The sequence below is a fragment of the Nannospalax galili genome, unplaced genomic scaffold, assembly GCF_000622305.1.
Source record: "Nannospalax galili isolate Female #2095 unplaced genomic scaffold, S.galili_v1.0 scaffold536, whole genome shotgun sequence".
NCBI classification, from domain to species: Eukaryota; Metazoa; Chordata; class Mammalia; order Rodentia; family Spalacidae; genus Nannospalax; species Nannospalax galili.
In genome coordinates this window covers 323,257-344,972 of record NW_008337057.1, presented here as the reverse complement: position 1 = coordinate 344,972, position 21,716 = coordinate 323,257, and the positions used below count along the sequence as shown (strand labels likewise).

The following is a 21,716-nucleotide window of genomic DNA, read 5'->3' as shown; positions in this document are numbered from 1 at the left end:
GTATGTAGGCACACCCATGTTGTGCTATGCCCATGCAGGTCAGAAGAGAGTGTCAAATCTCCTAGAACTGGAGTTACAGAGAGTGGGTGCTAGGATTCAAACCTGGGTCCTCTGCAAAAACAGCCAGTGCTCTTAACCGCTGAGCCATCTCTCCAGCCTCAGCCTTTTTATTTTTAAATCATGGGTCCACTAGTCACTCAGTTTTTTAGTTTTCTTAGCATCTAATCAGAATCCATACGTGCCATGCTGAGGAGACAACAGCAACACAGGGTGGGAGACCAGCAGGGAACACCAACTGATTCTGCTTTAAACCAGACCACTGTGCCATGACTCTGATGCAGAGGTGACCTCCACACATTGCAGGGAAACAGTCCCAGAAGGGCACACTATTAGTTCTGGAAGTAGCTTACTAGAATTTTCACTTATGTGAGCCCAAACAGCTATTTCCTGCCCCAAACAGCCTGAGGAGGCCTATAAATGTTTCTGACCCATAAACTTCTAGTCACACTTGAAGACTTGGAATCTGACGACTGAGGTAACCAAGTTTTCAACAGCACCCCCACTAGTGATGTTCCAAGACAGATAGCAAAGTCTTCAACCACAGCCAAACAATGGCCCTGTGGAAAATAGCCTACAGCAGCCACCAAAACCTGTATGAGCAAGTCAGGAGTGAGCACACAGCTCCCTTAGCTTCTACAGACTGTCTGCATGGCCTCAAAGGGTCTAAATGCATTATGAGGCAAGGAAACGAGCTAAAAAGTAGACTGTTTCAGGAAACACCATATGGCCCAGGAGAACGAGAGTGAAGACTACTTCCAGACTCTAGCTGTTTGAAGTTGTATAGTCGAAGGCTTCAGTGATCTGATGTAATGGGTGAGGAGTGGGAGAGGAGAGTGAACGTGGGAACCTCTCCAGTTTCCTGATGCATTAAACACTGCTATGTTGTACACTTAAGTCTCTCACCAACCTCACAAGACCAGCCCATACCACACTACACATTAAAGACACATACAAGACAAATTCTTGAGAGCCAGGACCTTTCCGGAATCATTTGCCCAGAGATGGTGAGGCTGGTGGAAAATGTCGAGCCTTTGATGTCAGTGTGCTTAATACTGTCATCATCTATAAGAAGAAACAGGAGGTGGTGGTGGGGGGTGTCCTTTCCAGAATACCCAACACTGTGGCCTCTGAGGCTGATTTCAAAGCGACTTCACACTTTGATGCGCCTTTTTCCCCCAACCTTTTCCTACAAATCTCAGGGTTCACTTGCTCCATATAGATGTGCTTCACTCCTGGGTAGACAACTAATGAGAGAGGAGTCACTGGGGATGGAGCTGGGAAAGAAGCGTGAAGGGAACCATCTGAGGTTTTAGTCACATGATTGCCGGGCAGACCCTACCGTGAGGCTGCAAGCCAGGGCCCTGCACAGCTGCCAAGACAAATGAATCAAAAGGAATTGCCACAGAAAACACTTGAGACATGTTTGCAAATTAGAATTCACATAAAAAGGGGTGTGTGCATTTCTCTGGTGTTTGTAAAAGACAAAGCCAGGGCACAGGGCACCTGGCCCTCTCTAAAGGGCCCAACCAAATGTGGAGGGAAGGTGCTTAGCTGCCCTGTATGGTAAGAAATGACCTTGAGATTTCACATTATTCCCTAACATCAAATCTAAGTTTCCTGAGGAAACTGCTGGGAAAGTATCCTTTCAAATCCTTTTTATATTAATTAAATAATTAATTGTATGTGTGCATGCAAGCACACAACCAGGGCATGCATGTGTCATGGTACATGTGTGGAGGTCAGGACAACCTACAGGAGTCTGTTTTTTCCTTCTATCCTGTGGATTCTGGGGTCAAACAGGTCATTGAGATTACTTGTTGAGCCATCTTGCTGGCACCTAGCAACCTTAAAAAAAATTTTTTTTCAAAAAAGGGAGTGCTGCCTTGTATTGTACACTTTCACAGATGCCATGAACAGAGACTGACAGTGTGGACAGCCCAGCTGGGAAGTGCCACTTAGGACCCAACCCTCCTGTACTTGGTCAGCATTCAGGTGGTTTCCTTGAGCTTGAGTCACAGTAACAGTGGTACCCACTCTGCTGGACAGGATGTCTTGGCTTTTTGGTCACCCATAGAATTCATGCCATACCTGACTGCCTGCAGCAGAAGTGTCCCCAGAATGCTTTAGGCAGGCCAGGAGGCAGGTGGTCCTGCCCTGCATGGTTCGGCTTACCTCGGAGATGGACTTGACGAATCGGATTCCATCGTTTGCTCCCTTCACTTTGGTCAGGCAGGCACAGAAGTAATCCCAGTAATCCTTCTTGCTGCCCAGGAGGCTAGCCTTCTCCTTCTGATCGAACTGGACAGGGAAAGGGACAGAGAGGAGATCTGAGCCCACTGTAGTTCATGCACTACTAACATGATAAACGTTAACACTAGTTTTCTAGGGACTGGCACTGGGGGAGGCCCTTTGTTGGTATTAGTTGATTTAATGGAAAATCAGAATGTTAAATCACAAAACAAGGGTGTTTTTAATTTGCAATTTTTAAATGTAGAAACTGCAACTAGAAGACACTAGCTCAAGGTCTTTTGACCAGTCAGATTTAGGAACAAAAGCTGCCCCCAAAGACGTATTTCTTGATGATTGCCTAGCATGCACAAAGCCCTGGGTTTAAGTCCCAGCACAGCAAGATAGATGACTGACTGACTGATAGGGAACAGAAAAAGAAAGAAGGGAGGGATAAAAGAAAGGAGAAAGAAAGGAAAAGGGAAGAAAGGAAGAAAACAAAGAAAAGAAAAAAGATTGATCCTCTGAAGGGGCTTTTACAAGTAGAATTTTGTGGAGAATCTCTAATGTGATAAGGAAATTCAAGTGAGGAGTCTTAAATTAATATGCAGAGCGTTAACTAAGCTCTAACTTAGGGAAATGAGACAATAACATGTTATCCATTACTCAATTCTCAAGTGTCAATACTATCTTAAAATAAATGTAAAAATTCAAATAAATGTCAGCTCTGAGTCATTTCAAATTCAAAACCAAAATGGGATCTGGGAAAGCGGAAAAAGTCATAACCATTTAGTGCCAAACAAAGAAGTGGCTGAAGGCACGGTAAGCCCTACATGCCCATCCTCACCCCCAGCAGCTCTCTGCTGCTTTGGTGGGATGTGATACTGTAAAGTATAACAGCTATCTTTCTAGACCATTTATAGCATTTTCCCATGATTATGGAAGCAAGATACAAACATGTTATTAAATCTATATAAAACAACAACAACAACAACAACAACAAAAACCAGAAGAATAGTAATTCCTAATACCACTGCAGTGAAATAGTTGCAGAGCCATTTCTTTCCTGCCCATATTGGAAGCATGTGCTTCCAAATCAGTGGAGTTGAGTCAGTGCTGCTCAAGCTAAGCAGGCATAGGAGCTACACCATGAAATGTTAAGAGAAAGTTGACTGGCCTAACTCCAGGAATCCTGACTCAGTACCAGCCAGTCCCCTAGTGATAAATTGGTCTCAGATCATGCTTGAGGAGCAAGCTTCTGAAACAGGCCTCAGATGATCTTCTATGGAAACTGTCTTTATGCCTGGGCCATATATGCATATGCATGGCTATTAAGGCAGAGACACCGCAGTGTTCTCTCAAGGGGTAAGTAACTACCCTACAGTTAAGAAGATCTTTTCTGAACAGTCCTATGACTTGCCTTAACGAGCCAAATCTCTAAGAAATGCTTTTAGTTCTCCAAATCATCTTCAGGCAGTATCCTGACTTACACAGGACACCCAAGCACTTTTGGGGACTACTCTGATCTTCAGTTTTACCATGAGGGCTTAATGCTCCATTGGGCTTTCTGAGCCACATCCTGGAAGCTGACAAAAGTCACCCAGGTGGGGAACAACAGACAACAGTGACAAAACCAACATGTAGCAGGCATCACTTACTTGTAAGAGATACTCAAGTTTATAAGAAAACTTGTGCAGGCTGGTGCTGTCATCTGTGACGGGTTCTCCTGTTTCCTTAAATTCATTGCTTAATTCTGTCACTGCATCTTTAAGACAACAAACAGGAACATGTGACCAAAGAGACACACTTGTCTATTTCACATTTTAACACCCCTGAAAATTCAGAGAGAGAAGCAGGACTAACAGCAGGAAGCATGAGAATAAGTGGTCAGTGATGGCCACCTTGGAAACACACCAGGCACGTAAACACCCCAATGCTGTAACTCCAGATAGGAGAGCTAAAATGCCCTTTGCTACAGCTTGTTGACTAGGCATATTTCATCTCCATCTCTGTGTGTCTACTACCAGGACAGCACTGCGTATGCACAGATGGTAAAAAAATACTTGTTATGTGGATTAATCCACTGCTTTGACCCGATACTGCCTTCCAGAAAGCTTTATCCTGGACATTTCTTGCTCTTCGCTATTTTGTTATCACAGAACCTGGGTATTCATAAAGTAAAATATTTCTTTCTTTCAAATTTTAACAGCCCTGAAATTGGAATTTATCTCAAAGATGAACTGCACATAGATGTGCTGAAAAATGAGGTGATCTTTGCTCTGCAATGGTATATTAAGTGAGAAAGGTGTGAAGAGCATGGCCTCCATTTTGGAATCCCTCTGGTGGCCTCTAGTATCTAATGGTGTGAGGGAAAGGTCTTTCTAGCCTGCTCCCACAAGAACCAATCCACACCTAGAAGACCTAATCTGCTCTGTGAGACCAGCATTAAGTCCTTTTCAGGGTGGTCATGACCCAATCACTTCTAACCAGGCCCCACCTCTTAGAGATCCCATTACTTTCAACACTGTGACAGTAAGAGCCAAACTTCCAGCACAAATCATGGCATTCACTATGACCCTACTAGTCAGCATAGCTTAACCATAGGCTTCAAAGCACCCAGTGAGTACAAGTAATAGTATCGATAATAGCAATGATAACATCTTCTGTTAACAGGGTGGCTATGAGAGGCCAGGTCTTAACGTGTTTTCATGAACAGAGTTCTTGTTTGATATCAACAAATCTGAGATGCTATTTAAGATGCATACTAATTTAAGCACTGAGAAAAAGTGAAACAATTAAATACAACGTGGAATCTATGAAGTGTCCTATTACCACCTCCATTTTACAGAGGAGGGATATAGAGGCTAGAGGCTTGGCCTAAGACCCCATTAGCAAATAGCAGAGCTTTAAGGAGAACACTGGTTTTCACAGGAGCCTACCTCTGGTTTTCTATAGCCCACTTCTCAGATTGAATAGAAAGTGGCCTCCCTGTGTGGAAAGAGGGAACTCACCTTGACTCTCAGTGCTGCCTGCACGGTGGGACAGAGGCACTGTTAGATGGTGCATTTGGCTTAGATGGGGAAATGTGTGCCCAATTCAAATGGCTGGGATGTACTGGGAAAATGTACCTTTTGCTCTGAGAGTGTTTGAAAAGGAGGAGGCCTAACCTCTGTTCCCTCCAGAACACTATGGTTTGAAACAGACCTGCCTTGACTGAAGCTGAGCTTGAGCTGGCTAAGAAGTCAGTGTGCCCTGACCCCTCAGGCAAAGGTCAGCAAATGGAAGGCAGGTTCCTGGGACTGGCTATTACAAATGACCACTGTCCAGTTTTCCCCTCCTCAAGTGTCTGCTGCAGCTGGCACTGAGAGCCAGAGGACCAGGGAACTGGGTAAGACACACAGCCTTCCTCCTCAGGCTGGATAATGACTCAATTCTGGTGATTCCTGAAGATGCTTTTTTGCAAAAAGGAGCCTTTAGATGGCTATGACGTTTCCACTCTTATTCCTATAACCCAATGCATTACTTATGAACCATATTAGCTTCACAGAAATCTCCCAGTAGAGTCTCCCAACAGCCCTGGGAGCTACATGCTGTCATCAAACCCAACTGGTACACAAAGGGAGCTGGGATACAAGGGGGACAACAGCATATTAGAGAGGTGAAGGGACTTGGCCAGTGTTTTCCAGGGTTAAAAGACAGACCTGGAATGCCCTCTCGCCCCAGAGTCCTTGTAGCTGCTGCCAGCAAGATGAGATGTGTGGGCTAGGGTAAAAACTGTACACTGCACAAAGGTTCCTCAGTGAATGGTATACCTCTCACAGAACAAGCTGGAGAGCTGTGTATTTATTAAGACATCCTAAGTGTCTTATTAAGTGTCTTTATTAAGACATCCATGGTGCTCCTTATGGAGCCCCCAAGTGCTCTCTGGGCCATGTACAGGACACTGAGACCACGGAAGGATGTCAGAGATAACCAGACTCAGCAGGTAAGTGAGTTACACAATGATCTAGGTCAGAATTTGACCTGAGGGTCCATCCTTTCTCTCTTTCCTCCCAGTAAATTATCTCTAGGTCCTAAAACTTTCTTTGAAAACCAGCCATTGTGACATAGACAACACTGTTCATCATGTGGTGAAACTTATTAAAGTAAATGGAAAACACAGATTTGTCCAGACTGTCATTAAGTAAATGAAAATATCTCTGCATTTCTGTATAGACTTTTTTAAAGCACTAAACATCTTAGCTGAAAGTAGCCTATGTGGTCGGAAGCCAAGGTTATTGGTTTATAACCACAAGCTCTGTTCCTTACTGGCTCTGTGATGGTAGGTAAATTAGATACCCTCACTGTGCCTGCTTCCTCAACTGCAAAATGACAATGGCATCTGCCTTATAGGCCCAAATGGGAAGACTCCATAGTCTTCCATAAGACTATCTGTAAGATGTGTGCACAACAGTGCCTTGTGCACATGAAATGCCACACAATTCATCAGGAAGTGTAACTTCAAAAAACTTTGGATGTTGGTGTACTTTGGATTTCAGATTTTCAAATTAGGGATATTCAACCAGGAAAGTATTCCAAAATTCCAAAAATATTCCAAAATCCACAAAAAATTCAAAATCTGAAACACTTCTTGTTTACATTTCAGATAATGGACACCTAACATGCATTAGCTATCAGAGGTTCCAAAGCATTATAAATAGGAGGTCATAGGCCTTAAAAAATTGGTTTGACCTTGTTGACTTTGGGGCTCAGATAAGGACCCTGAACTGCACTGAGGCTGTCCCAGGCCAATGGAGCTTTCTATGAGATCTCTTGATTGTGTGTCTAGCCTAAGCAGCCAGGAACCTGGGTCCCTAGGTTGTTGGAGAAGTGTCACCATGGCCTCTCCAGGTGCAGCTTGTGTGGTGGCAAATATGGGAGGTGAAAACCTGCCAAAATCTGGACCTCGGGATGTCGTCTGCAAGGCTAAAACACAGAGAAGCCAGTTGTTACTCTGTCAAGCCCTAGCTGCAGCCTTGTCTGCTTGCCCGCCCTTGCCTTTCTCCAATGGGGAAGGGCTACAAATAAATCCCACTGGCTCCCTCAGGAAGTCACATGATGGCAGGCAGGCAGGGACTGGAATGTGTGGGGTCGTGGGTCCCCAGTGGCTGGGAGTAGGACCTGCTTAGAGAGGAAAATGTTCCTCCCCAAGCAGCCAAGTTCACCAAAGCACACAGGTTGATAATTCCACCAAGGACGACCAAGCAGCTTTAAGTACACATACCAACTGAAAGCAGCCCTAGTCCCTGAGGTGATATCTGATTCTGTTTACAAACTAGCTGTGTTGCTCTGAGAGGAGTGTGAGGTAATAAGCTCTTCAGTTGCCCAGGATGGCTATCTGAGAACCAACTATTTCAATATGATGTATCCTGAAGGCTCCAATTACTTTGGGAGTGAACAAAGAGGAAATGGCTGAATTTTGACTGGCAATAGCCAGAGCACAGCCCCAAGTCCCTTAAAACCAAGCCCAGCACACCAGCCACCCAACCAGACCTTGCAGATCATGGATGATCCTCTGGAGCTGGCTCTCAGCGCTGTTGGAAGTCATGGTGGGTCTCCCTTTCTTGGTTGTGTGGGTCCGAGAGAGGACAGCACTTCAATGCTGGGTAGCTGCCAGTCAGCAGTGGTCAGACTCCATGGTGGCACCTGCACAGGGATTAGGCAGTTTGAAGAGTGTAGAGGACCTCCATTCTGGGCACAAGGAACCACTTGGCATCCTCCCTTAAGAGGGGAGGCTTGACCTTTCCGTGTGGGTCTTGCGGGCAGGCACTCTCAGGTTTGCTTCTTACACACTTGTATTCAGATGCCATGACCTGATTCCAAGCTTAACAAGAACTAAGATCAATCAAATAACACAGATGTTTCTTTCTGAGTGGTCCTCCCATCCTGCCCTAGACAGGACTGCCTCATGGTGTTTCATCCTGATAAATGCCTTAAATAGCTCCCTCATGCCCTCTCACAGAGACCAGATCTGCTCATCCCAGATTCTGACACCCCTGAACCCTGAGGAGCCTGCTTTGACCAGAGCTATTTCTCCCACAATTCCTTCTAAGGGCAGCCAGGAACCTCTAGCCAGGCAGTGCTGGGGGGTTGGGGTGGGGGTGGGGGCAAGAGGCAAGGGATACATACCCTAGGGCTTCTGATGTGGACATCCTAGCCCACCTAGCAGGAAGTGGCTCACTCATTGTCAGGGAGTTTGAGCCTCTGCTGCGCTGTGCTTGACTAAGCACCCATGCAGCCCTCCTACCAGCCCAGGGACAAGTTTCTATTTTAAGTGCAGTCCACTCCTGCTGGAGAGTCCCCAGTTGGGCAGCTGTTAATGTGATTTAAGGACACAGTAGGTGAGGAGAGGTGAGCTCTTGGAAAGGAGATCTGACACCAAAGCCTTCCAGAAGCTTTAATTTGCCTCTTAGGTGCCCTGTGTCCTGTGCAAAGGTGCAATGTCTGCTGTAAAGATTGGAATAGCAGCCAGATTACTGAGGGCCTGTTTTCACACAGAACACTTTTACTTTGCCTAATCATCCTGTAAACACCTTTCCTATTTATGAAGGACAACATGACACTCTGCAACCTAAGGTCCAGGGCCAGTAAGGAGAAGTGGTTTCAATACTGGTCTATGTGATTTCAAACCTGGGGTTTTCCTAGTAAGTCTGCTGAACCCTTAAGACTATGCTGTCATCACTACAGAAAATGACCAGCCACTTCTACTGGCTCCTAGGAACCACCTTGGACTTCAGTGTCTCCCTACAACATGCCACCTTGAGTCTTCCTAACAGGTGCCAGCTCTCACCAGTCCATTGCTACTGCCCCCTGCTGGCTCCACAAGATGGAACAAGGAGATTCTGGAAGGGAAATGGTCCTAGCCACAGGCAACTCCAAATACTTATGTAAGCATTCCAGAGATGAGCCAGGTCAGTGTGGGCTTGTCACAAGACAGATCCTTAGGGTCTATATTTAACTCATGAGTCAGTGCAGCTGTGACTCAATGGAAACAGAGGGCTTCTCTGGCCTAGAAGGAAAGAGACAGTAGGCACACAGCTGGACCAGAGCTCCACTAATGCATGACAAACAGCTCCAGAGAGTCAAGGTCCAGGAGATCTAGAGCCCCTCCCTCAAGGATCCCAACAAGTGCTAGTATGGATACTAGACTGGTTGATGAGAAGCCTATATGCCCATCCCAGGGTGTCTCCCAGGCACCTGATGAACACAGTGATTGGGCAGAGACTGCCATGGCCCTAGAGACAGCCAGAGTCTAGGCTTAGTTTCTGCAGACAAGATCCAGGCAGAAGGCAGGCACTGTTTCTGATGATGAGGCAGAGATGATGTATCCTCATCATCTACATGAGGCTGCCCCAGAATCACCCTTTGTTAGATGCCTTGTGCAGGCTGGGGACAAGAGGCACACAAAGCACAGTCTAGCTCTGCTGAAGCTTGGCTGTCTACCAAGGAGCCCAACAGAAAAACATCTGATGTCCAGATAGAGTATAAGAGGCCCATGCGGGGTACTTGACAATGAAGAGGAAAGAATCAGAAATATACAGTCACACACTGAACTCCAAGGTTATTGTCCCATGTGAAAGAAGCTCCAAAAAAGGATACACATTTTATGCTCCTGTTTCTGTTTTTGCATAGGCAAAACATTAGAAATCATGATATCTGCTGTAGAGGACAAAGAACGAGTGCAAAAGGGGATGGGGTGGTAGGGGAAACATGACAATTTGGTTCCCTGTCTTGTTTACGGTGGCAATTCTATGACTATAGACTTGACAAATGTCAAAACTCACACATCTAGCTGAACTTGTTGGCACTCACCTATATTTCCAGCACTTGAGGCAAGAGGATGGCTTGTGGGTTTAAAGCCACCCTGTCCCACATGGCCAGCTGGGCTATACAGCAAGACCTTGTCTTAAAACGAAAAAAAAAAAAAAAAAAAAACAAAAACAGAAGGCTAGGGACATAGCAGGCTACCCTGTTAAGAGTGCTTGCCTAGGATGCTCAAAGTCTTGGTTCAGGCCCAACACTGAAAAAACAAGCCTCAAAATAAAGTTTAAAAACTCTAACGATAAAACAAAATAAGCCAAAACCAACAAACACAAAACCCAACAGTAATAAAAATTTAAAACTCATTGAACTGTAACTTTTATCTCTCCTAGTAGCAGTAGTGTCTGAATGGATCTCACAAAGGGACAATTCTGTGTGCTGAAGGGAGACAGTGACAGACCCCTCTGTGGTGGCCACTGTGTACCAGGATATTCCTGAAGAGAGATAGTCCAAGTGAGGCAAGGTGAAGGCCTCATCTTTCTGGGACTCCTCATTCTACTGCTGTCAAGCCAGGGTGCTTGGCTTCTAGATGTTATTGTGAGGGAAGATGATGGCACTTCTACTCCATGAAGCCCATGGACTGTGGTGCATGTTCCCGGGAAGGATGTCAGAGCAGTAACTGACTATGGTTAACATTCAGGCTGGAGATGGGACAAGGCTTGCAACAGTACAATCCACTGTATTTCCTAGACTCTAGGCAACTTGGAGTCTAGCCTCAAGGAAAAGACACCTGCCAACCAAACCATGTCTTGGCACAAGAAACCTGGACACAGACAGAAATGGGCTCCTTTAAGGCTTTGTGGTGCCTGAGAGCTGCTGCCCTATGTCTACTGCACCAGGAGGCATTTCTTTGTGGAACCTGACCTTGCAGTGTGCTTGGCTGGTATCAAATTCTCAGGTCACAGGGTGAGCTGTTCCCAGCCACTGATCACACATGCTGATTTTCCAGAGTCTGTCACCACCCATGAGCAGGCTGCTCCCCTAACTCAGCAGATACTAGAGTATACATGTGACTACAGGCACTTCAGCGTGGGAGAAGGACCCCAATATACCTCACAACACCCCAAAGTGCAAGCCACCCCCACAAACGCAGAGTCTTTGTGTAAGTTCTTTCAAATACCAGAGAGATTTGTTTCATAAAACCTTTGGAAATAGACTTTATTGCCAGTAACTAAAAGTTATATTGAAGTCCATCTAAATGCCTTAAGCCATCCAATTTCCTGATAGAGAACAAACTAAATGCATTGATATATGCATATACATATGTATATGCATACACACACACACACACATATATATATATATATATTCCTTTAGAAGTGTAGGATGTTCCTTGATCTCCAAATTACTCTATACCTGCCCAGATGACCTACATGCTATAAACAACATATTAGTCCCCAATTAAGAAACAAAGACACTGATTGACTCAGTATAAAGCTTACGTATACCACAGGGACAAATGACTAATCTTCATAATGTTGCCCACAAACTGGCTCAGGCAGGAACACAGAGTCTGAGGAGTCACACAAGGAAAGAAGAATCAAAGAGGGAGGAGGAAGCTGGGGTATGGAAATCAACCATGCCATGCTTTCCCAAGAAAACAACTTAAGAACTGACCCAGAGAGGAGAGGGTATAGCTGGATTCCTCCCCAGTCCCAAACAAAATGAAGCAAGCTATAAATTATTCCACTTCAATCAAAAGAAATGCTAACAGTTCAAAAAGCAGAAGGCCTTCTGCAAGAGTTTATGGCCTTGGCCTGGTTCAGCACACGCAGAAACATCTATCTGGTTACCACCTACCACAAGGGGTGCCCTCTGTTGGTACCTGTAGCTTTGAAGACCAGGAGGTCCCACTGGCTTATGCATGGAAACTTGATGAACAGGCAGGTCACCCTCACCAGCAGCACTTCAGGAGGTGACTATGGGAGTCTGTACGGGTTTCCAGAGGCCAGCACAGGTGAGCAAAGGCTCATTAGGTGATCCAACCCCTTGGACCTATAATTAGACTGCTTACCAGCTACATGTTTGGGTCACCCTTTCCAAAACACTCCCTCTTGCAATCTTTTCTGTCTTAAAGGAAATGAGGACCTGGGACATTGTCATTGCTGTTTGAACCTTCTCCCCTCCACCCCCTCAATCATAATCAGTTCCTTCCCTGGTCATTCATCTAAAGCAAACACAAAACCAGCCACAATTTGGCCTATGGATCCAGAACAGGGTCAGGAGGACCAGAATGCAGGACAGGTTGCCTGTGACCTGAGAGAATCCAGGTGTCATTTTAAGAAAGTAGGTAGTGGCCCCAAAGGAAGGGCCACACATCTGTCCTTGGGGCTGTGGACCATGTTCCTACCACTGGAAAGCCCAGAGAAAACATCTAGGAAATAAGAATGAGGTGTGAAGACCTGGCAGTCTCCAGAACTATCCCAACAATGGAGAAGGGACTGCACCCCATCCCAAAGATAAACATCATCCAGATGGGGAAAATGGCAGATTTTAAAGGTTCCAAGGACTTTGCTGGACCACACTGTCAATGGTTCAGTGTAGCCAACCATAAATTTAAGAACCGAGTCTCTCATGCCTTTAATCTCAAGCACTTGGGAGGCAGCGGCAGGAAGATCTCTGAGAATTGGAGCTAGCCTGGTCTACAGAGTGAGTTCCAAGCCAGTCAAGGCTAAAGAGTGAGACTGTCTCAAAAACCAAACTAAACCAAACCAAACCAACCCAACCCACCAACCCAACCACCAACCAATCAAAGGAGTCTTTGACAGAATATGACACAGTTCCATTATTAGTTACTTTCCTCACCTGACCAAACCAAGCTAGGGGAGGGTTTATTCTGGCTCACAGTTCAAGGGAGCATATTCCATCATGGCAGAGAAGGCATGGCGGTAGGAGCAATAGGCTAACTGGTCAGCATTTAGGGATCAGAGAGTGACCTGGAAGTAGGGCACCTCCATACGTACTGCTGGTGACTCACTTCCTCTAGAGAGGCTCAGTCTTCTAAAGGTTCCACAACCTTTCCGAACAATCCTTCCAGCTTGAGACTGTGTGTTCAAATATGTGAGCCTATGAGACACATTGTACATTCAAACCACAACAGCCACTAAGCATAGGCTTGAAGAAACCTAGGTAACCGCTAATGCTAACAAGTTGACAGCCAGAGCCAGGTGTGGTGGTGCAAGCCTTAATCCCAGTACTCAGGAGGCAGAGGTAGAAGCAGATGGATCTCTGTGAGTTCAAGGCCAGCCTGGTCTACACAGCAAGTTCCAGGCCAGCTGAGACTACAGGGACACCCTGTCTCAAAAAGACCTAAATAAATAAATAAGTTGATAGCCAGGTAAGGGATATTTTTGGCACCATTTTTAAGGAAGACAGTCTGACCAAGAGTGGGGGGCATCACAACTGTGAACAAAAGTGGTATGTGAGGGGTGGGAGACTTGGCTCTTTTAAGGAATTTAGCTCAGTGGGGAAAACCAGAAAATATGTCCTCAATAAACTTACAAACAAGAAAGCTCATTTGAGGCCTGATAAATGCTTTGATGAAAAACTGTCTAGTTGCTCATGTTTGTAGCCTCAGCTGTAGGGTCTCACATGCTCTTTCCATGGCTTTTAGGGCTGTTTATGTAATACTTTTCCTTTAATAACTGGACATATTTCCCCTTGCACCTAGCACAGTTAAGGTATGTGAAGAATTCTCAGTAAATTACTTGCCAAATCAAAGAGATACAGCATAGTCAGTACATAAAACAAAACTAAACCTGGAATAAAAATATGCTAAAGATGTAATAAAAATCTTTCAAATAGTGGGAACATGGGTAAACTTTTTAAAAAATCTATTTTTCCAATTTTTAAATTTTCCTTTGATGAGCACAAATTATGTTCACTTAAACATGTCATTGTGGAGATTATGCCGTCTTTACTGTGAGGATCTTATCCCAAAGGAACTACTATCCCAAAAATAAGTGGAATAAAATAATTCAGGGATGAATTAGGAATATCTTCTCTACCCTAGTCTGTAAACAGAGCCCCAGTGTCCTGAGTGCTCAGAGGATGCTGTCAGACCTGTGTCCACATGCCTTAGCCTGGCACACAAAGCACCATTTTCTCGAATGACAGGACTGTCCTCTAATCCCTTCTTACCTGTGTCTGGCCTAGACTGCCCTGCAGTACCCAGGCCCTGGCTCCAGGTTTGGATACTCTCTGCCCTTTAACAAAGTTTAAGCTTTGCCTCATGTTCCTCAAACCTTTCCCTGGCCAACTCCTCCAAGTCTTTCTGGTCTTACCTTGGACAGAAGTGTTTACCACTTTGTTCTCTGAGGAAGCCTTCCTCAGAAATCTCCACCCCATTCAGAATAACCACAGCACTGACCACGACCCCTGCTGACTCAACCTTCTTCTTAAGGGCAACATTATGTTCCTTGCCTGGCCTTAGGCTGAAGCCCTACCCTCCGCATCTCAGAATGTGATTGTATTTGAACACAGGGTCTTTAGAGAGGTATCTGGGATTAAATGGGGCTATGAGGCTAGGCTCTAATCCAATCTGATTTGTGTGCTTGTAAGGGGAATTCTGAACACACAAAACACTAGGGATGTATGAACACAGGAGAAAGACTATGTGAGGACACAGTGAAAGGTGACCATTTACAAAGAGGCCTCAAAACCAGCCAAACTTTTACTTTGGATTTCCAGCCTCCAAAGCTGTGGGCAAATAAATTTCTGTTGCTTAAACATTTGTTTATGGTGGCTTCTCAGACAACACATCTCCCTAGGACTTCTCCCTTTGTTCCTGGAACTGTGAATCTGGCACCATCGACCAGGCAAACTGGGGTGTGGAGGTGTCTGGAGTCTGGGTTCTGCTGTGCCCCAGGGGAGAAGTTTGACAGGAGGAACACACACAACAAAGACCCAGAGTGGCTCTGAAGCTTGGGCTGTGGCAATGAGCAAGATACTTTCCTTCATGGTAGCTGAGTTTTGTCCATTTGCACCCTATTCAGACTTTCATCAGACTGGTTATGTGAACTTTATTAAGCAACAAATGCCATGAAGATCATGCCACAGATAGATGAGACTCAATAAACATTAAGCTATCCTGCAGAAGTCATCAGATCTCTTTCTATCTTGTTCCCCCAGCCCAGCTGCACTGAGGGGGAGGTGAACCTTTATTATCTTCCTTCATATAGGGGGATTAAAAGTTGCCCTTGGCTAAGTGGGAAAGGGGAAGAACAGATATTCTCAATGGCTAATTCTGGCTAAGCTTTAAAAGTATTTTTTTCCAAGTTCCTGACCAAGTCTGCAGCTGCCCTGCAAAAAGCACCCAGGGCTATAGGTGTAGTTTGCGCAGCTTCCTTCCAGCTTCGACCGCCTCTGGCTCAGCTCTCCAGCCTCACATCGATCTCGGGATTCTTGGTCTAGCTTTATGCTTATTGAGGCTTTGCTTGACTGCTCTTTGGGGTTCAAGGCTTTTGAATGCTAAGAAATCTCCTAACTTGATGTCCTGCCTCAGGAGAAGGTGCAGTACCTCAGGCTACTGAAGTAGTTCAGTAGGCCCTGAAACCAGTCACCAGAGCACAGCAGGAAAACCAAACCACAGGTTTTCCTTACATCTTTCCTCAGAACCACAATGTATGTACAGACCCTGCCACTGGGGCCTGGACCAAATGGAAATGGAGCCCTGGTGCTGTTGAAATGCCAGAGAGTCATGCCAACAAAAAAGACCATTGGTGGCCACTGAAACCATCAGGCTAAATAAGCAGCTCTAGTATGGAAGAATGGGGGCACTGGTGTGTGAGAGATATGGTCCTTGTTCCGAAATGAACATAGATGGAATCTGTTTGCTCCCAGGATGGTACAGACATTTCAACCATTTCCAGTGATTCATCAAAACAAAAAACAAAAAACAAAAACAAAAACAAAAAAACCCAAAAAGCCAGGCATAGTGGTGCATGCCTTTAGTCCCAGCACTCCCGAAACGGATGCAGGTGGATCTCTGTGAGATTGAGGCCAGCCCGGTTCACATAGCGAGTTCCAGGCCAGCTGGGACTACAGAGAGACCCTGTCTCAGAAAAAGAGAAAACAAAACAACAAAACCCAAGAAGGTAGGCAGTGTTTCTCCACAGGTGGACCCATAGAAATATCCCGATTTCTACCCTACTAACTTTTTAGCTGCTTAAATGCTATTTGAAGTAGGAACATAGAAGCTGCCTAGGTGATCTGATGTCAACATGACCACAGACACTTTGCCTCTTTTCACAGGTACCTAAGAGGTTACACAGCCCCGTTACCGCCCTTACTGCTGCTTGGGGCTTCTTCAGTGAATGTGGCACCTGTGAGTCCTACCTGTGGTTTCCACCATGAGACCATGTCTAGTCAATGTTTTTTCTAGCCCAGGACACAGCCTCAAGGACCAACACCAGGTCCTTTGACACTAGGTCAAAGCCACCAGATGTTACCTATAATCTTGCTGTTACAAGTGGTGCCTCTTATCCTACCCCAAAGAACCAGGCTAAAAACTTGGCTTTTAACCATCCTGGTATCCCAAACTCAACCTTAAGGGGCAAAGGTACAGGTGAAGGATCACTGCCTGAGGCCACTGCTAAGTTCTAAAGCAACTGTAAGAGTCAAGTAAAATAGTATGAGTATATGGATGGCCCTGTATACTTCTTTCAAAGATTCTGTATACTTTATTTTCTTTTAAAAATATTTATTACTTTTTTCCCAATTGTACTGACATTTATTTTCAGGCATATATGCAAGTCCAGGTTTTGTGTGTCCTGAAGTTTATACAATTTAAAAGAGGAGTCTTAAGAAAAGGAATATAAAAGTATGTATGTAATATTTGGTATGAAAATGTGAACCGACCCCCCCCCCAACAAAAAAAAAAAAGAAAATATAGGTTAAAGATCATACAAGGATGATTGACTAATTAGAACTTGATGAGTGTGGAGAGTTGAAATTTCCCAGATCTAGAGCCAGATTATCTTTTATTATCTATTTAGTTCCTTTAACACACACTCATTGACTACCTCTCTCTGTTTCATCCAGCATCCTTATAACTGTCACCTAAAACTTTCAAAATATATTAACAAACCACTAGCTTCCACCAACCCAAAAGCTAATAACGTCATCAAAAGCCTATAGCAGATACCAGGCATGGTAGTGCATGCCTTTAATCCCACTTAGGAGACAGTGGCAGGAGGCCAGCCTGGTTCTACATGGTGAGTTCCAGGCCTGCTGGGGTTACTGAGAGACCCTGTCGCTTCATTTGTCAATAGAACAAAACAAAACAAAACAAAACAAAACAAAACAAAACAAAACAAAAGCCTGTAGTAGAGATTTTCTTTTCAGTCATCTGTCTACATGATATTTATTACTTTTTTACGTGTATGAGTATATTGCCTGCATGTGTGTAAGTGCACTCGTGTCATGCAATGCCCATGGAGGTCATAAGAGGGCGTCAGATCCCCTGGAACTGGAGTTACAGATGGTTGTTAGCTGCCATGTGGGTGCTGGGAATCGAACCTGGGTCCTTTGCAAGAGCAGGTAGTGTTTTAACTGCTGAGCCATCTCTCCAGCCTCTACCTATTTTCTTAGTAAAACACAGAAAACATGGGGCTGGAGAGGTGGCTTAGTGGCTAAGAGCACTGATTGCTCTTGCAGAGGACCTGGGTTCGAATCCCATTACCCACATGGTGGCTGCAAAAAGTCCTTAACTCCAGTTCCAGGGGCATCAGAAGGCCTCTTCTGACCTCTGTGGCATTGCATGACATGGGTGCACTCACATACATGCAGGCAATACACTCATACACATAAAAATAATAAATAAAAAAAAATTTTTAAAAACATAGAAAACAATTTAAAAAATGAAGTGGTGCACAGTAGCAGATAAACCTTGTTTCCTATAGCAACAGCCTTTTCAGGTCCTTCTAGTGAAAGGAAGGCTGAGAGTCAACACTATGCTGATTTCCAGGAAAATCCTGGTCCACAGCTGGTACAGGGCATTCAACACAGCAGGAACTGGTCAGGGGCAGCTGCTCAACACCCTCACACTTCAGAAGGTTGCAACACAGAAAGCAGAAACCTGTCGTTTGACACCCCTCCCCCCATCCAATATCATCAGGCAGATAGATGGCAGAGACCTTAACCTTGCCCCTGATCACAAGGCCCACAGCTGAGGGAGGCTGTGAGTAGATTAAGCCCTGATCCTCTGCTCATAAAAGCCCCTGACCCATTTTTCTGTCAGGAAAGGAAACTGCTGTGGTTTTTAAGTCAGATAAGCAGACAAGAGGCTAACCCACACAGGCAGTGTCAACAGGGCTGTTTTTCTGGAGGAGACAGCAGTGGAACAGTGAAGAGTGACAAGGGGACTCAAGGGTGCATTAACAGACAGTGCATTAACATGTGGGTGGGTGAAGTGTTAACCACTTGTGCTCTTATATAAAAATACGATGTCGCCCCTCCACCCCCGGCCTGGGATCCAACGGCAATGGGCTCTACACGGCCTAGGGCTACCACACCAGATACTTTCTAAACTGTCCAACGGGTGTTTTTCAGAAACATCACCTAGGCACTACCTTGAGACCCTTGCATTTGGGCACAAGAGCAGTGGGTCAAGATCCGAGGACACTGCTAGGACAAACTGTCCCTCCTAGGAGAAGGGACTACACCTGGGCGTCCGAAGTCCGGCCGCGGCTAGGCCAGCTGGAACTCTAGGGCTTTAAGGCTCGGGCGCCAGGGTGTCCCGAGGTCCGGCCGAGGCTCCAGAGGGAGGCCCCACAGGGTAGCCTCACTGGGCGGGGCCAACCGGAGGTTCCACAGGATGGACCCTCTGCCCACCGGAAACAGTGTTTGAGGTCTTTCTAGCCGACCCCACAGGCAGCCTGGGCCCAGGTTCAGCCCAGTCGGTCAAAGTCTACACCGCCCGCGGGGCCCCGAGTGGGCGGGGACGGCCGCGGCAACAGGTGACCAGCCGCGCCCCGGGGAGCCTCTCCTCGCCGGGATCCAGAGCGGACCCAGTGTTCCCGAAGTCCCGCCGGTCGCCCGCGGCACTTACACGCTCGTGGGTCCACCGCCGGACAGAACTGAAACTTTCTGGGGCCGAGCGGAAGAGTTCCCGAGCGCGGTGCCGTCGGCCATGACGCACATAGCCATCGCGAGCGCGCCTGGACTACGACTCCCAGCATGCTCCATGAGACCGAAGCCTACAACTCCCATGGGCGCGCTACCGACCGGTGGCGGACTGCGCAGTGCTGGGCCTGAAGGTGGCCTTACCCGGAAGTCTCGACTAGTTTTGGGAGCCCAACGGAGGCGGCGGAAGTCGACTGCCAGTAATGGAGTGCCCAGCGCGAGTTCCAATGTGGTTGTGCAGTTGTGATGTTACTGGATTTGAACTATACATGAGCTGTACCTGATTCTAAAGCCCGAAAAGAGAATGTAAAATAGCTCATTAATGTTTTTGTGTTATTTTTATTTATTGAGCTAAAATTTAAAAATGTATTTCAGGACCTAAGTTCTCAGTTTTTGATCCCCCCCTTATTAACATAATAAACACGTAAAATCAGTACTGCGGGGTTGTAGAGGTGACCCAGTGGTTAAGGGCACTGGCTGTCCTTGCAGAGGACCCAGGTTCGATTCCCAATATCCAGGTGGCGAACAGCAACTAACAAATTCCATGGAATCAGACTCCTTCTTCTGCGGCATTGCACGAAATGTGTACTTACATGCAGGTAAAACATTCATAATGTAAAAATAAAAATTTTAAAGTGTATTTCTAAAATAAAATCAATACTTGAAACGGTGTGTTAATGAACTACCTACCATGCTTAACTTCCTCAGTGCATTTCTGCTTGTAAGTTTTATACTGCAAAACACTCTGAAGCCTGACAAGCTAGAACAGTGCATTCTGTGAGCAGTACCGGTGAGGTGAGAAAGAGGGTAGTACATAGAAATGTCAGCCTGTGACTGGGTTCTTTCTCTTCCTCGGCTCTGCCTGGCCACCCCTCGACCTTAGTTCTCACCATTTGAGCTAGATGTGCTTATCTGCCTCACAGGACTTTAGCTAGCTAGTGGCATCAGGCAGGCCTCAGCATTACAGGTTTTCAGGGTGGATTAATTGAACAGGATGAGAAATAGGTTTTTAGTTAACTTTAGGGTGTGGCACCCCATTTGTCATTTTTATATTAGATGTGTACTGGAAATGGTAATTAAGAACTTTGGATCAGGAAGAGCTCCTAGGCAAGAGATAAGACTGGGGAGATAAACTGGAGTCCTGGAAGGAAGTTTTTGTAACCCCTGCAGCCATACAGTTACCTTGCTTAATTATCACATGTACCTTTTACTTAATTACCACCTATGTACTGTACTTTTACTTGTGCTTCCTCACATGAATATAAAACCCCCTAAAACTGGAGGGGGGTACTGGCTCCTTTACCGAAGGATCTGTGGTCAGTCCACTAGCATAAAATTAAATCCCTTTCCTCACCAGACTTTGGCTGCTGATCTCTGATTTTCCAATAACAGATGTACAGGAGACAGCACATGAACTTGATGGTATTGTCAGTTTGTGGATGGGAGTAAAATGGAGGCTTCTAGAAAGTGATTTCCTTACCTGTTAACAAATGGAAGCAAGAAAAAGAGGTTGGAGGGGATGACAAAGGGACATGAAGAATTATCAACATAGTGGACTATTGCTCTAACTACAGTCTGACCAACTTTTGGCAATGTTAAGGATGACAGAGATTTCAAACACCCTTGTTTGTAACTTAGGCCCAAAAGGAGTTTACAAAGAGGAAGGCACACCTTGCCCTGCCAAGTGTTATTTAACGGCAGTGATACATTCTGAGAATTGCATAGTTAAGCAACTCTGAGTGTAGGTACACAAATTAAGATGGCTATGATGTCAGGAGATGATACAATCTTAAGGGACCAGTGTCATATATGTGGTTCAGCAGTTAGCAAAATATTGTTGTGCAGATCACTTGTATATATCAAGAACCCATGATATGCCACATCCTAACCAAAAAACTATGTAGCATTCTGTTTAAAACTCACCATAATGCTATGATATAGGTAACATTCATCTCTGTATTTTAAAGATAAGGAGATTGAAACGCAAAAGGGGTGAAGGACTTGTCCAAGTTCGCCAGGCTAGTGAGTGAGTAGTAGACAGTGCTAGAAGCTAGAGTTGAGTTGGGGGCTCTTGAGGGGTGAGTCTTCTGTCTACCCAGCACATTATCAGGTACATGAAAGGAAGTTCACAAAATCACAACTATTCAGGTAGTTTAGCTCAGACAAAACTGAGTATTTCACACTATAACTTTTATGCCAGGGAAACCCCACATGTTCTTGTGTCCTGTCTGAATTCATATGAGATAAGGAGGTGAGATTCTGAATCAACAAACCCCACATCTCTTTGTCCTTACAGCCTGGTTAATAGTAAGAAAAGTACTGCTCTGTAGCCTAGACTCTGGCCTCTGACTTGTGATAATCCTCCTGCCTGAGCCTCCCAAGTACTTAGCACATTTGGAGATGACTTCTACCCACCATCTCAAAAGTGGCCCCAGGATCCTAAGAAG

General features: G+C 45.4%; 1 protein-coding gene across 3 annotated transcripts in view; it reads right to left on the bottom strand.

The window, feature by feature from the left end:
• Positions 1 to 19,332, bottom strand: part of Fyco1 (FYVE and coiled-coil domain containing 1) — a 73,231-nt gene extending 53,899 nt beyond the window's left edge. For all 3 annotated transcript variants that reach the window (XR_003849367.1, XM_008831919.3, XM_017797844.2), the window contains exons 1-4: positions 19,196 to 19,332; positions 7,819 to 7,971; positions 3,945 to 4,051; positions 2,233 to 2,358 (exon numbers count right to left, since the gene is read on the bottom strand). Coding sequence is in view for 2 of the 3 variants with exons in the window: in XM_008831919.3 (XP_008830141.1) it covers positions 2,233 to 2,358; positions 3,945 to 4,051; positions 7,819 to 7,873 (288 nt within the window). In the remaining variant the exon portion in view is untranslated. The remainder of the gene's footprint in view (positions 1 to 2,232; positions 2,359 to 3,944; positions 4,052 to 7,818; positions 7,972 to 19,195) is intronic.
• Between the last annotated feature and the right edge of the window lie 2,384 nt (positions 19,333 to 21,716).